Source organism: Anastrepha ludens, chromosome 3 (assembly GCF_028408465.1).
Source record: "Anastrepha ludens isolate Willacy chromosome 3, idAnaLude1.1, whole genome shotgun sequence".
Classification (NCBI taxonomy): domain Eukaryota; kingdom Metazoa; phylum Arthropoda; class Insecta; order Diptera; family Tephritidae; genus Anastrepha; species Anastrepha ludens.
Window position 1 is genome coordinate 2,052,536 of NC_071499.1, and position 15,563 is coordinate 2,068,098.

Consider the following 15,563-nt stretch of genomic DNA (forward strand, 5'->3'; position numbering starts at 1 on the left):
ATGAAGGTAAATTTGTAGTAGTCCTGGAGTAAATAATTCGGAATGTGTCTAATTTGTTCACTAATCTCTTCATAACAGATCTTTGTTTGTCTACTCGCAACTTTGGTTGCATCAAGTTCGGCGGGCTTTTTAGACGGTAGCTCAGGAGGTGGTGGTGGCGGTGATCATGGTGGTGGTCACGGCGGTGGTCACGGCGGTGGTCACGGCGGTGGTCACAGCGGTGGTCATAGCGAGGGATACGGTGGTGGCCACGGAGGATACGGTGGGCCAGGTGGCAGCGGAGAAGTGAAGACTATTCAAATCATTCATGAAGAAAGTGCAGGAGGCGGTGGAGGCTATGGAGGACATAGTGGTCATGGTGGTCATGGTGGTCACGGTGGTCACGGTGGCCATGGGGGATATGGTGGACATGGGGGCGGCATCGGCGGAGGTGAAGTCAAAACAATTAAAGTTATTCACGAGCAGGGAGGAGCAGTAGGTGGGCACCATGGACACAGCGGGGGACATGGCGGCGGTATCAATGGAGGAAACAGCGGAGCAGGCTTTGTGATCAAAGTTATTCATGAGCAAGGAGGCAGCAGTGGATTTTCTAACGGTTATGCTGATAATGGGGGTTATAGCTACGGCGGCGGAGGTGCTATTGGCGGAGGTGCTATTGGCGGCGGTGAAGTGAAAACAATTAAAGTCATTCATGAGCAAGGGCACTCCGCTGGAGGCAATGGAGGTGGACATGCAGCAGGCGGTATAGGTGGTGGATCTAGTGCCGGTGAAGTCATTAAAGTTATCCATGAGCAAGGTGGTGCCGCCGGAGGATATGGACATGGTGGCATTGGTGGAGGCAACAGTTACGGCAGCGGTATTGGAGGTGCGATTAGTGGCGGTGATGTAAGCACCATTAAAGTCATTCACGAGCAAGGAGGTTCTGTCGGAGGTCATGGAGCCGGTCATGGAGCCGGTCATGGTGGCGGTCATGGTGGCAGTGTCCATGGCGGTGGTGAAGTAAAAACAATCAAAGTCATTCATGAACAAGGAAGCGGGCATGGCGCTGGAAGCAGCTATGGAGGTGGTAGCGGTCATGATAATTTTGAAACCGTGAAGTCCCTCAAAGTGATTGGTGAGTTGAACAATGGTGGTCACTACGGCGGCGGCAGCAACGGTGGCAGCTATAATGGTGGTGGTAGCTACAACGGCGGTGGTGGTAGCTTCAACGGTGGTGGTGGAGCTGGCTACTTGCCGCCAGTCAACGACTATGTACCCCCATCTCACGGCGGGTCTGGTCACCTGCCTCCAGTGAACGAGTACGCGCCTCCAGCAAATAGTTACCTGCCAGCTGCAGTGTAATGAGTGCTTTAAAAAGAACTGTTTATTAATATTCTAGGTTTAATAATTTACTTATATTTGTAGCCGTTGCCATTGTCTTTGTAAATACTTCTATGCGCATCACCACTTAAATTAAAAAAATATATAAAAAAAATATTTTAAAACCAAAATAAAAGTTTCGTTTTTTTTCATAAAGCATTTCTTCTTCAATCAACTATTATTTAATCATGTCAAGTATCGACGCATAGTTTGAAGCACTTCAAATCTCTCATTTCACTTTCTATGCTGCTAAAACATCGTAAACATGCCAAAATGACCGCTACGCTAAATGGCATGAAGAGTTCGCTGTCGATACAACCGAGACTTTCGTGAATTTCGAAATATTTATTTCCAAAGTGCTTTTTGTTTTTGTGTTTTTGGATTTTATTGTGCTTTTACTGTTGTTATTATTACAGCAGCCTATGGAGTGGTAAAACCCCAAAAAACCCAAGCGCAATTTGGTGCAAAGACTATAAAAAGAATTAGTATCGACCGGCATTAGCTCAGTTTTCATAAAATACTGGGGGCGTAAATAACTTTTTATACAATTTCCATTCACATAATGAACTCACAACTCGCTGTGCGTATATATGTATGTGTAAGTATACAAAGAAGCACTGGTATCACGTTCAGTAACTTAAAAAAAATTCTACATTTAAATTTGGAATACTTCCAGCTCATTTATGTTCTCCTGACGTACTCAACCAACTGCGCAGTAGGTAGTCTCTTTAGCTGGGGAAACCACGATAGCACACCTGAAATAAGAGGCGGGATCGGTGACGGCTACATATATCCAATAAGGCCAGCCAATGTACAGCATGTTCCTCAAGTGGCCAACTACGTTCGAACCTACAAAGTGATAGTCGCGGACAAGCGGAGATAGTCCAAGGCTCATGATTGTTAAGATTTTAAAAATACTACAAATACAGGGATCTCACAGTCAGACAACACCGACAGAATGCTGAAGGTTTACCAATACGGACCATAACAAACAAATGTATTCTTAAAATCAAGCGTACGATTTGGAATTGCTGGCTGTATAGAGATGAACTGTTTAGTTCTTTTGTCCCTGAATGAGAATTTCGCCCTCTACTAAGACTATTTTCAAGTAATATAGTATATAACATTTCCGATGAAAGAATTGAAGTAATTTGGTTTATGGCGGCCATGGTAATAGGAGGCACTGTGCCAGTAGAGCTTTTTATCTGGGCAAATACAAATACAATACAAATAGTACAACTTCTCTTTTTTTTTTTAATTTTTTACAGAGGCACATTAACAATCATCGAAAATGGTTGTTGTTATTATTTGAATTTTTTTTTTTTACTTTTATTTAAATGGTGGAATGAAAATCCACAAAACGCTAGTGTAAACCATCGTCTTTGAGCCAATGATCTCTAAGGCTAAAATTCATTGTTAACTACTTTAATAAACGAAAGCAAATTAACTCGGAACTTTTCATTTGCATGTGATAAAACCGATTTAAAGTCTATATAGTTATCATATAGTTCAATTTGCGCCTTATTGGATTAACTCTGACACAATGAAAAACTTGATTTGTGTATAAAAGTTTACTTCTCCGCCCTTACATGGCTCTGAGTCGATGGCACGAATCATGTGCAAGTAACTTATTATTTTTAATTCCGCTTGCGCTCACCGACTACAACGTTTTCTTATGGTACCTTCTACAGCAAAAAGTAATGTTGGACCATGGAGGCTTCGCTTCTTCGAAAGAGGGGAAAGCTCAGCTCTCAAACTTTCCCTAGGTGTATAAGCTTTCAGTCACATTCAAGGTTGCCATGCGCTATAATTTTACATCATAATAGGGGCATTTAAAGTTTTGCGGGTACTTAACATGATTCTGTTACATATCTGTACCACTCGGGTCGAAAGGGTTAAAGCTTGGAAATAGTAGGCTTCAGTTCAATAAGTGCAACTACGACTTTTCTTTTACAAAGAGAGACTAATAAGTTGAAAAGTTTGATGTCGTTTTTCTCGACTTTTCGGGTTCTCGTAGTATGACGCTGTTGCAGCAAATGCAATAATGCTGAATGGATTTACAAATACACATTAGGGCTGTCCTCAGCTTTAACTTTTGAACTCAGTATTTCCGGAAGCTTCAATATGACTATGCCACATTGCAGTCAACGTTCCACGCACAGTTATAAGTAACTCGTTTCATTCATGCTGAACATAGCATGCGGTGATTTTCTGTGGCAGAAGAAAAGAACCTGTTTTTTCTTGTAACTTCAAGATATATTTCGTTCTGCTTTTTGCTGCGTAATAGTCCCACCAAGGGCTACGACGCCAGTGCTAACTCAGGTTAAAGTCGTTCGAAACTTTCCCGTGAACGCAACCAAACAAAAATGAGTGAGAAGTACCCAAGCATTTGAGGCGGTGTTTTTATGCACGCATTCGAAAGGACTGAAATTATCTTATACCGCGGCTGCAAAAGTAATTAAAAAATCAAAAAAGTTTGTTGTGTTGGATGGGTTAAAATCCATTGATTGAAGGTGTCTGATACCGAAGCACCAGTAGCACCGCTTCAGAGATGTGCTAGCTCTCATCCTTGCACTCACACATCCGATTTTGATATTATTTTGCTTGAGCAGATTTTCTGCGCTTTCTCGTACTTGTTGTCATTGATTAGGTTTTGTGATCCTAACATCGATACTTTCGTTAGTGCCGACTAGCACTTTCCTCACAGCGTCATCAACTTCCTTCTTCTCCGTGACGGCATCCAAGTCTCTGATCTCTACAGTTGAAATTGGTCTAAGGGTTGTAATGGAACCGACCGCTTTAACGGTTTCTTCTAATTGTTTCAAAAATCAGGGTTAACTGTTTTCCCCTTTTCTAATTCAAGTAAAAGAGCGCCAGTTTTGGTTCTTCTTATGGCTTTCACCGTTGTGGTTTCATCTGGCATGGTCTTTCCTCGGATGTTTTTAAGGATTTCAGCATAAATGTGGCCCTCTGCCGGATTTACCAACACAGCCTCCGATTTTGGTTTTGGTATGCGTTCATTCTTCTTTAGTTCGCTTTAGCCTTCCTTGTTCCATCGTTCTGCGCTCCATCACTTCCTTTTGGCACGGTATCGGGCCCACGGTATTCGTCCAGCCCAAATACGGAAATTTTGCTCATTGGCGTTGCCATTGATCCAAAAATGGGTCTCATCGCTGAACAAATTTCGGATCCCTACGTGCATGATGAACACTTTTCAGAGTGTGTATTTTCATAAATCAATTTTACGATTTGTAAAGGTTGTTGAGGCGTAAGTCTTTCCGTGATCAAATGTCAATGAATGCTGAAGAAAATTCTAAATACATAGTTTGACAGTAGTCACGCGTGATATATCAAGAAGCCCCTAAAGTCTGATTACGCTATTTGTTGTTGTTTGTATTGAATTTGTTATTATGTAGTATTTGTTTATAAAGGTAAACATGCAGATTGGTATTTGGCTGAGCTCCTCTCCCGATAGGGGGTGTGCTTCTTAATGTTTTCCACATTATACTCTGAGATTTGAACACTTGCACTTCCGAATGTTAGTAACGCACCAACTCATTCGACTAGGCGACCGCTGTAAAATACTGGCTACAAATTCAAGATACCCTTTTCTATTGTATATTTAAGTTAATATAATATTTCCGCAACTGTTTGTGGCTCTCTTCTAACTGTAGCAAAAAAATGCAATGGATGTGAAGAAGCACTAACACCAAAGCCTAGTAACCATAGCTAAACCGGCTCTAAAACAAGCTAAAAAGTAGCGGGAACTATTTCACTTAAGTTTTTGTGAATTGTTAGTGTATTTTAAAACAGAAAAAGTTAATGAAAGCCCACCATACTTTTACTTCCACAGTGATGACCGAACCCACGACCTACTACAATGGCCGCGGTGGCTAAATAGATGCGTTGCTGCTAATTCGCACTTGTATCTTACCCAGGTACGTGTACTCGATGTATGTAAGCCACGAGATGCAACTATTGAGACATTGCCTATGACTTCTCGTTATGGAAACTCAATAGCTCCACCTACTTATACAACCAGCGCTCATACCACATTATTATTAATCAATGTGTCTTCAACTGAAGTGAGCAAATAATAAAGCAGTTTTATCGTCAGCTTATAAGGTCTCTAAGTAGGTTTATTCATTTTTTATCAAAGGAAATTGATGAGCATTACCAATATACGAAATAACAGTGACGATCCAATGCTCCAAACTACTGTTTGCCCATATTTACATATTCATGAAGCCGCGGTGTTTGACCTCTTCAACTTACATATGTATGTATGTGTGTATGTGTTGTGCATGCACTTCGTTGGTAGATTTCCAATATTTCTCTCAATCGCAATCGCATCACCTTTTAAAATACGCATAAACATCAGTATACACATGCACATGCATGTCTATTTTCGTATATGTGTATGTATGAAGGTATGGACGTAACATAGGTTATGAAATTTATTTACAAAATGTGCATTTCGAGTTCCGCCTCATTTATATGTAGATATTTAAATTCAACGAAGTATAAAATACTTCGCAGATGGCATCAACGCTGTCAGTTCGACCCATAGTTGCAGTCCTTCAGTTCGGAGGAGTTCTCACAACCTTTGTCTAAGTAGGAAGCTTCCAGTATGAAGGTTGGTTGCGATATGGTGGTTTTTGCATACATAACAACATGGACTTAAAGCATTTTTACTTCCAGGCCATTATTTACGTTTTGACGGTGCATCTGGCTTTTTGTGCATATGGAAATCTATTCGCTGCAAGTGGTTTCTATGGCGACATCGGATTTGATAAAAGTTATAAGGATTATAAATTGAAAGACATAGATGTCGATGATGGTATTGGAACTTTAGCCGTACGTCCTACTATTAAAGGTTATAAGGGTTTTAAGTACAAAGATATAGTAGTTGATAAGGGTTTTGGACCTATAGCCATACGCCCCGCTATTACCGGTTATAAGGGTTTTAAGTACAAAGATATAGTAGTCGATAAGGGTTTTGGACCTTTTGCCGTAGGACCCACTGTTTATGATGGTGTTGGTGGGTACGAAGTTCTCAGAGACAATGATGAGCAAATCTTTGAAGAGGGTCATGAAAGTAGACATAGTGGCCATGGAGTATCCGTTGGTCATGGAAACCATGGCGGATTCGAAGGTCAGCAAACAGTTAAAGCAATCAAAACTGTTTCAGACGAAGACTTTGATGGTCACGGAATTGTAAGACACGCAAACCAAAAAGTTAAAATTACGGAAGTGATACAAGACGAAGACGGAAATGAAAACCCTGGGGGACTTGGAGCACATGTTGCTCACGGAGGTCATAGTGGATACAAGCAGCACTCAAAACAGAAAACAATCAAAGTAATTCACGTCGATGACGAAACTGTCGATCATGGCGCCCATACCGGAGATGATGCACAGCAAGAATTTGAAACTATTAAAATAATTCACACAAAAGCCGGACGCGGCACACGCATCGGCCATAGAGATCATGATAGCATTGATGGGTATGGCAAAAAGAATGATCACCAAGTAATAAAAACAATTCAAGTTATTCATAATGAAGGAGGCTACGCTGGTAATGGTTTCGGAGCTCATAGTGCGCATGCAGATCACTTTCCACGCGATCATCTTGGTGGAATCCAAACGATAAAAATCATTCAAGATGGTGATGCCGGTTATGGTAGGCATGCCGGTTTCGGTGGTCGTAGCAACGGTCGATATGGTGAATACGACGGTAATGGCGGGCTCCAAGCAATTAAAATTATCAAAGTAATTCATTCCGGTGAGGAAAAATCTGGCCTTGGTGCCTTTAGAGGTCAAAGTGGTTACGAAAGACATCACGGTCACGGTCATCATGGATATTGAGGATGGAGTGGAACTGGTAGCAGCCGCTAGAAAGGAAACCTAATTAAAATGTTCCATTAGGAGGCCGTAGGCGTTTAATCGTTACCACTTCTGTTGACCGGTTGATTTAACGAAAGAAGCCAACTCGGATGCTCAAGTGGCCCAAGAGCTTCACTTCATTTTTAATACACTTGTTGTTGGAATCAAAAACTCGCAACTGAACTGATTGAATTAATTTTAATAAACATTGTAGAATGTACGTGGACATGTAAGCTATTCCTTTTAAGAATAAATTTTTAATTACACAAAGCTTTTTATATAATTATATTTAATTTTATTTGTGGAACTGCATGAAAACGTCAGCGGAGAAAAACCCAAAATCGAAGGGTTTAAATTAGAAAAAAACTCATTTCATTTTACTTGAATTTCGTCATTTATCATTTATTCAAATGCGCACAATGTGTGTATGTAGATGTGTATATAGTATATACTATATACATATGTATGTATGTATGTAAGAATAGAAAGCGTCACTGCCGAGGTCAATTTAATCAGCGCATCACTCTCAGATATCCAACCAGTAGTGGCGAACTCGCTTTACGTTTTCACTTGATTGCACCGGTCGCAATACGGTTTGCCGCCTACGTTTCGCAGGCGCCATTGTTGAGTCCTCCATTGCCGTTAATGCGATTGCAGTGGGTTTCCAAGTATCGAGTCCGAGTTTCTCAATGTCACGCCGTTTGTTATTGTCTACTTTCAAATCTAACAAATGTTCTCCATCTTCATCATACAATTTGAAATGCCGGATATTCTTCTGGGAGCGCTCCGAACGTAGTTGTAGTCTACGGCTGGTCGAATTAGTTACTGCTTCACTTGAGTTATGATGGTTGGAATTCATGGACTTGTTATGAGTTGAATAAACGGATGTGCCTTTGTTCCGCTTAAAATCGACCGGTTGCCATTGCGAGTGCTTTTCACCGTTTAGGGCTGTTTCATATTGCACATCTTTTGAAGGCATTTGGTGAGCGACGCGCGCATTTTGTGCATTCTGTATTCGCTGTATTACCGAGAACGGAAGAATGTCTTGTACTGAGCCCGGGAATCCCCTATAATGAAGTTTCACTGTGGCAATAGGAGATTTGTAATACTCGCGCAAGCACATTGTTAACGAAATGTGAATAGATACAACAACAACGACTGCTAATACTTGCACTTTTGAAACCATAGCATTAAAACAACCGTTACGTATGTGAAAACTCGTCTTTATGCCCATCTATTAAAATAAAAACACAGCGCCAATAATTATTTTTTTATTTTTTTATTTATTCATTTCTTTGCTATCCCGGGTGTTATCTACAAATATTCGTTGTCTTATGTCACGTTCGCGAAGTGCACCGGATTGCGGATGTCGCTCAACTCTTAGCTACCCAACGTCAAGTTTCTGTCAACGCGATCTTGTGGTTCATAAAAGAAAGACGGCCCAATTTTTAAATATGATTAAAAACGCTTCGTTTACGAGCTTTTCTTTTCCCATGCCAAGTGCACGCAGCCCATGTGAGTGTGTGTGATTGTGTGCTTTCGTGTAATTACCGCATTTTTACTATAATTTCAAGTACGAACCAGTTCCTCCATCAAACTATTTACCAACTTATTCTTCTTCACAACTGTTCACCTGCATTTAGGGTGATTAGCTTGTGACCCCTTAAGTAGCGTCTGGCTCTTTTATTTTGCTTTCATATTCTTCCAACGCCGTTGTTATTCTAAATTACGATATTTCATGTGAGCGTGTGAGTGCACACACATCAGGTCGCCTCACGCTGCATTCGTTCTAGGGAGGTCTCTAAAATCTGCCTTTTCTGTATAAACAAGTTTAATGACGAAATGACTTTCAAGAACAATTCAGCGGCAACTGACTGATGAAAAAATATTGTATGGTTTCAGACAAGCTATCCACAGAGCAGAATTGGGCAGTTCCTCGAATAGAGAAAGAGAAATATATCAATAAAAGTAGAAATTCTCCAAATCGAATACAATAAGCGATTCAAAAGAATTTATTCTAGCGAGCAAACAATTATTTTTCGGAGCCACGACACCCATTTTAGAATTTTTACCTTTTCTCTCTTCTCCTCTCCTCTCCAATGTGGCGCACCTTCCCCAAAGGGTGAGAAGCTTTTCCATGACGAAAATAATATACTCGCGAGCTTGTCAATGCAAACCGAGGAACAACCACAGTTAGAAAAACATTTTGAATCATTCGCTTTTTGATGTCTGGAGTTGATTATGAAACCAGGAGGAAATTCTGGAGAAGGTCCCGGGTAAACAAATCGACACGGACCACTGTCCCATAATCGGAAGCTGACTATACGACACCCCGTCAAATTTTTGTATCCCCACCAAACTTATTCGGCTATGAAGAATGACGTTAAGCACAACCTTCAGTTCCGACAAATTGGGGTGGAACAAATGAAACTGTGCGACATACACCTAATTCTCTTTTTACACGAATTTTTATTCACACGATTTTTTTGAATTTATTATTATTTTATTCATTTATCAATATTACATTAAACTAAATTAAATAAAAATTAAATTCCAGATTGTTACGTAAGTTCTTATAACGTCTTTTAAAAAATTTAAACGTCTTTTCCGCCGTCTTGGTCTTAACTATTTTAGTCGTTTCTTCACAAGTTTCTCGCATCGTTTCTCGCAACGTCGTTCTAGTCATTGCCAGCTTTCTTCACTTCTTAGGGTTTAGAGCAAGGTGGATTTAATAAGGTGACAGCATTCACCCAGCTGAATTTTTCACCGTAGGTATGGCTTACGTCAAAATGATATGCTTTGTTTGTATGTATTGGTATGTTTACATTCGTATGTTTACATTTGCTTGCTGATTTTGACATGATGCTTACACCAAACGCAACAACAAATACATGTAGGGTTTTACTTATATGTGTTTGCTGTCACCTGTAATAAATTCGCCTTGGTTTAGAGTTAGAGTTTCCACTCCACATTATCTTGTTAGCATTCCGATAACACTCAGGTGAAGATGTGACAAAAACGACTAAGGCATATCCAAGTGAAAACACATTATTCACGAGGGAACCCTCTTTTATTGGGTCGGGGAATAAATTCGTAGCGTTTTTACCAGTAAATTGTCCATAAATCAATCAATTATATATTCGCCATTGCTGTTTACAACCACTTCCCTCCTCTCGACCAATTTGTTGATGCCGTTCCGAATAAAATCGTCTGGTCCAGTGTCAAAGAATTTGTTGAGCAACTTTTTAAAGGCATCTTTGTTATCGAAGGTAACGCTTTTCATATGGTTTGACAGGGAGTGGAAAAGATGAAAATCGGTGGGTGCAAGGTCCGGAAAATGGCGTGTGAGTGCACGGGAAAATACGGGGAATGCTGAAGGACCTCCCACTCGAGCTCTTGGAGTGCGGCTTTGACGACTTGTGCAACATGGGGCCTGGCATTGTGGTGAAGGTGTATGGTTTGATCATGTCGATCAATATTTTCAGTCGAATAGCGTCATTCGCGTGGTTTAGGCTGGACCGAGCACTCTTTTCGAGCATTTCCCAGTCTTCCTTGCTCTCCTAATCTCAACAAAGACATAATATGATAATCTTTGGATGAAGGATTAGAATTCAGAAGGCCTTCCGCTGCGGGACGTGTCATAGACATCAAAGTCGCCATTTTTGAACTTTGCAAACCATGTTCGTGCTGTAGACTCGCCTATGACACCTTCTCCGTATACGTCGCAAATGTCCCGGGCTGTTTCAGCAGCTTTTTGACCTCGATGAAAAATGTTGATTTTTGCCTTCTGGGTATTAACATAATTTTATAGAGCAGAAAGAGTTCTATCGAATGGTAAGTATTCATGCCAAACAGCAAACAAATCGTTGTAAAATAAAAGAAAATATAAAAACGGACTTATTCCCCAACCTAATATAATAAATGTAAAATAATAATGAAAATGGTATTGTTGTTTTTCAAGATATTCTCCTCTTAAATGCCACTACACTTCTGCATTCACTTGAACCATTTTCAAAGCAAAAAGGTTGATTCAAAGCACACAGAATCGGCCTAGGACGAATCAAAAAAGAAGCACAAGTTAGCATCGCTGTATTGAAGGCATTAATTTGCCATGTAAATTTAAAACTGCCGAAGCGGCAATAGAAGAGTTCATAGAAAACAACAACATTGAAATTTGTTCGAGGACCATGTATCGTAGACCTCAACATGCTAGTGGAACCACTTGGCGTCCTGCAAGAAAAACACTATTGGCAATGAAAATGCATCAAAAACTTCATGAATAGGGCAAACAACATTAAAATTGAGCTCAAATGGATTGTAGAAAAGTTATTTTCACCGAAAATGAGCCGAAATTTTATCTTCTTGGATTTGGTGATAAGCCGTACGTATGGAGAAGAACCGGCGAACATAATATATCGTTGGATAATGTAGTAGGCGAATGGTTCGTTGGTGTTTTCCTTCTTATAACAGTGTTGTTCAGCTGTCATAAAGCTTAGAGCAATAAACACCAGCAAATTCTGCGGCCTATTTTCGGACCACCCTTATTTCAGTGCCGTTATATACTAGTTCTATTCTTGATGTGGAGCTGGTCCTGAAAGAAGTTGGTGTAACGAAATGTTGTTAATGCAATGCCGGGTACGTCAAAGCCAACAATAAAGTAAAAGGGGCTTCGATAAAATATTTAACAAAAAAATTTGTTCAGAAAATATAACGCTATCACTAATTTTCTATGATATGTATTTTTTGTAGGGTTTTTACTATTGTAGGGGTACTGTTATGTACTATAAATATAGTACCTATTCTATTCTATTGAAACCCCAAAATGCATTGTACAAGTACTCGTGTAAGCGGATTTCTATCTCGATTTAATATTTATTTTGAACCCCCCTTTAAAAATATTATCAAAACATTCGCATGTATCGGGTGCTTTTTAGCTGCCTGAGAACTATCGATATCGATAACTATGATTTGACAGCTGAAAATGGCAAACTGTGTTGACATTTCTGTTCAGTAAGATTTGGTAAGTCATCATGAATCGAAACCAGAACAACGCTTCCAAATTGTGAAAATTTACTTTGAAGAAAATAAATCTATTCACAAAGTTCATAGAGCACTGGCGGCGTCGTCGGTCCTTATTTCTTTCGAAATGAAGAAGGAGCTGCCGTTAAAGCGAATGTCGAGCGCTATCGATCCATGCTGACTGAATTTGTCTTTCCAAAAATTGTTGAGCTAATCAACGTCGAAATTTGGTTCAACAAGACGGCGCAACTTGCCACACAGCACTCTTAACAGTTGAGTTATTGTAATATTCAAGCCACCATTGACGTTATATCTGTTGGCCCATATTTATTGGAAATACTGGTCGAAAATTGGACTGATCGAATGAACCGGAATATGCCGGATATCGTATTCTAAAAATACATGCCATGAAATTATCTACCCTATTATTTTTTTTAAATAGCGGGATCAAAATCCACAAAACCCTAGGCCATTCAACGGCTTGTGAGATTACTGATGAATAAGGCAATGTTAAAACGCAATGCTAGCTTCTTTAATAAAACCAATTTAAGGTCTTTATAGTTATCGAATAATTTATATTTATTAAGTTTTAGTTAGAAGAAACTCGTCGAGCAGAAGGTCGCTCGAACACTCAAAGTCTTCTGGCAGTGTAAGAGAACCTTTGGCAAGACATGGGGTCTACGACCGGCGATAGTACACTGGCTGTACTTCACCCTGATTAGACCCCTTATTAGATACGCCTCTGTAGTATGGTGGAAAGCCACAATGGTTAGTTCCAGAGTAAAACCCCTAAACAGGCTACAGAGAAGTGTGTGCTTGGATACTCAGGTGTCATGAGTACGACATCTGGTGATGCCCTTAATGCCATTCTCAACCTCTAGATCTTCAAATTCGATGGAAGCAATGACGACGGCGTACAGGCTCAAGTTAAACGGAGTCTGGGGAAATGAAGTAAGCACTGGCCACTGTCAGATATACCACCAGTTGTCGGAGCGGTGCACACTGTTCTCGATGCCAGTGGACAATCGGGTGCCTGTCGTAAGCTTCGGTAGGAAGTATGACGTTTTGATCCCAGATAGAGATCAATGGCTAAGTCCAGAGATCCTATTAACGGGATATTAGCACACTTTCTACACCAACGGATCTAAAACCAGTGATGGAAGCGGATATGGATGGTACTTAGACGAAGACACTAAGTACTCCTATGCCACAGGATAGATGGCCACGGTATTCCTTACGGAAGTCTATGCCATCTTGAATGTGGCGTACTGGCTAATTGAGAAAAAGTGGTGGGGCAACAGTATTGGAATTTGTAGTGACAGTCAAGCTGCACTGAAAGCCCATGCTAACCCATGCTGCTCTTCGAAGCTAGTCGGTGACTGTAAGACAAAATTGAACAGTGTTGCAAAACAGAACAAAGTTAGTCTAATTTGGGGCCTGGACATTGTGGTATTACAGGGAACGAGTTATCTGATAAAGTGGCAAATGAAGGCTCTACAAGTATGCCACTAGGCCCTGAACCGTTTCTACTATTCCACATCGATTCAACTATGGATCGACGACTTCATAAGGTCTACCCATAGAGGACGTTGGTCTGAGTTGAACTCATGCAAATTAGCCAAGTGCTTTGTGAAAGAACCAAACAGGAAAATAGCGACCTTTTTCCTAAAACTCAGCAGAAAGGACCTGAGCGTACTGGTGGGTGTAATCACAGGGCACAATGTCTGTGGTCAGCTTCTGGCTACCATGGGGGTCGTAGACAGCCCGATATGCTTATCCTGTCTTGAGAATGACGACACTGCAGAGCATTTTCTCTGTAGCTGTCCTGCATTTTCCAGAATCATACTTAGGATATTGGGTTGCGATATACTGAGTATGGATAAAGTTCATACTCTTCCTCTTCCGGATCTCTTAAAATTCATCAATTAATCCAAGAGATTTGTGGAAGAGTGACCTCAAACTAATTTATCCGTCTTACCACCCACCCTTTATCTTTCCTATCTCTATTCTTTCTACTGAAATCTATCCGGGTGTAGTACAATGGTCTACTGACTGAGTGCTTGGACTTGTGCAACCCCCCACAAATCTAATCTAATCTAAAAGTTAGTTTATTATTTCGTTAAGTCTGCCACAATGAAACACTTGCTGTGTATAAGAGGTTACATAGCCCTGAATCGGTGGCAGGAATCACGTGCAAATAACTGACATCGTAAACATAGCCAACCAACATTTATTTTATTTTTAAGTTATATATCTTCAGAAATTTTTGAACTAGGTATTTACTGGTAACTTTGTGAAAATTTGTGCAAAAAAACTAGGTTGCTTACTTGCAGATGACAGAAATCCATCGCACCATTCACAGAAAATGTTACTGCGAATTATTCTCAAAGCTTCTTCGACAGTTATTCAACTTCGATGGTAGTGCCATTATCTTCTGCTTATTTTGCAATTTGGTATGCCTTTTCATTGATCTACCAGATTACAATAAAAAGATTCATTCCAACAATATTTATGTTTTATATTATCATTTGAAGTTCTCAAGCTCTCAAAAAACACCCAACAATAGTAATGATGCAGAAACTGTAATATTTTTTTTTTTGCTGTTCACATTTTGATGTCCGCAACTTCATATATTGTAATATTTAAACAAAAGCTCTGATTTAAAAAACGTGTTTTTTTATTTTCTTGCAAATAGAATTTGTAAGTTATAATTAATTAAAAAAATTTACATATTTATTTTAATTAAACCGTTTTCTTATACGTAAATTAACTTAGATGCGTTTAAAATTAGTAAAACAATTTGCTTGGCGTCACTATTAATTCTCTTTTTGAATATTAAAACGCATATATGTATGTATAGGCCTCTTCTATCCGCCACTTCTCTGTTCGCAATCTCTCTGCTCGACACACTTGACGAAAAATTTGCATGCGACGGCAAAAACACAGTTATCGCACAAGATTCGCCTATTTTACAAACAAATGTAATTTTAGGTAGCTTCATTCCCGCGTTGCCAATATGCGTTAATTTATACCAGTTGTTTCATCTATTCGCTACTTGGAAACGATTGGCGAAAAGAAGAGGCCTTATTTATGAATTTGAATTAATTTCTCGAGCTTGTCCAAGTGCGCTTAAATAAATGTGTATTAGTATTGGTGTTATCCACTACATACATATTTCATATCATTTGAACCTGTGTTTGTATGTAAGTTTGCTGTAGCTGAACTTATGGTTTAGTTAAACGTAAAAAATCGGTAGTTAAAAGGCAAATGATAGCCTGGCGAAATTAAAATGCAAAATA

General features: G+C 39.8%; 2 protein-coding genes across 2 annotated transcripts; both read left to right on the forward strand.

Annotated features, from left to right (window-relative positions):
• LOC128856370 (uncharacterized) lies at nt 1-1,397 on the forward strand. Its single transcript, XM_054091670.1, has 2 exons — nt 1-6; nt 79-1,397. The coding sequence occupies exons 1-2, from the start codon at nt 1-3 to the stop codon at nt 1,339-1,341; spliced, it is 1,269 nt and encodes a 422-aa protein (XP_053947645.1). The 3' UTR covers nt 1,342-1,397.
• Nucleotides 1,398-5,853: 4,456 nt separating this feature from the next.
• Nucleotides 5,854-7,639, forward strand: LOC128856812 (uncharacterized). Its single transcript, XM_054092164.1, has 2 exons — nt 5,854-5,995; nt 6,061-7,639. The coding sequence occupies exons 1-2, from the start codon at nt 5,990-5,992 to the stop codon at nt 7,225-7,227; spliced, it is 1,173 nt and encodes a 390-aa protein (XP_053948139.1). The 5' UTR covers nt 5,854-5,989; the 3' UTR covers nt 7,228-7,639.
• The last annotated feature ends 7,924 nt before the right edge of the window (nt 7,640-15,563 follow it).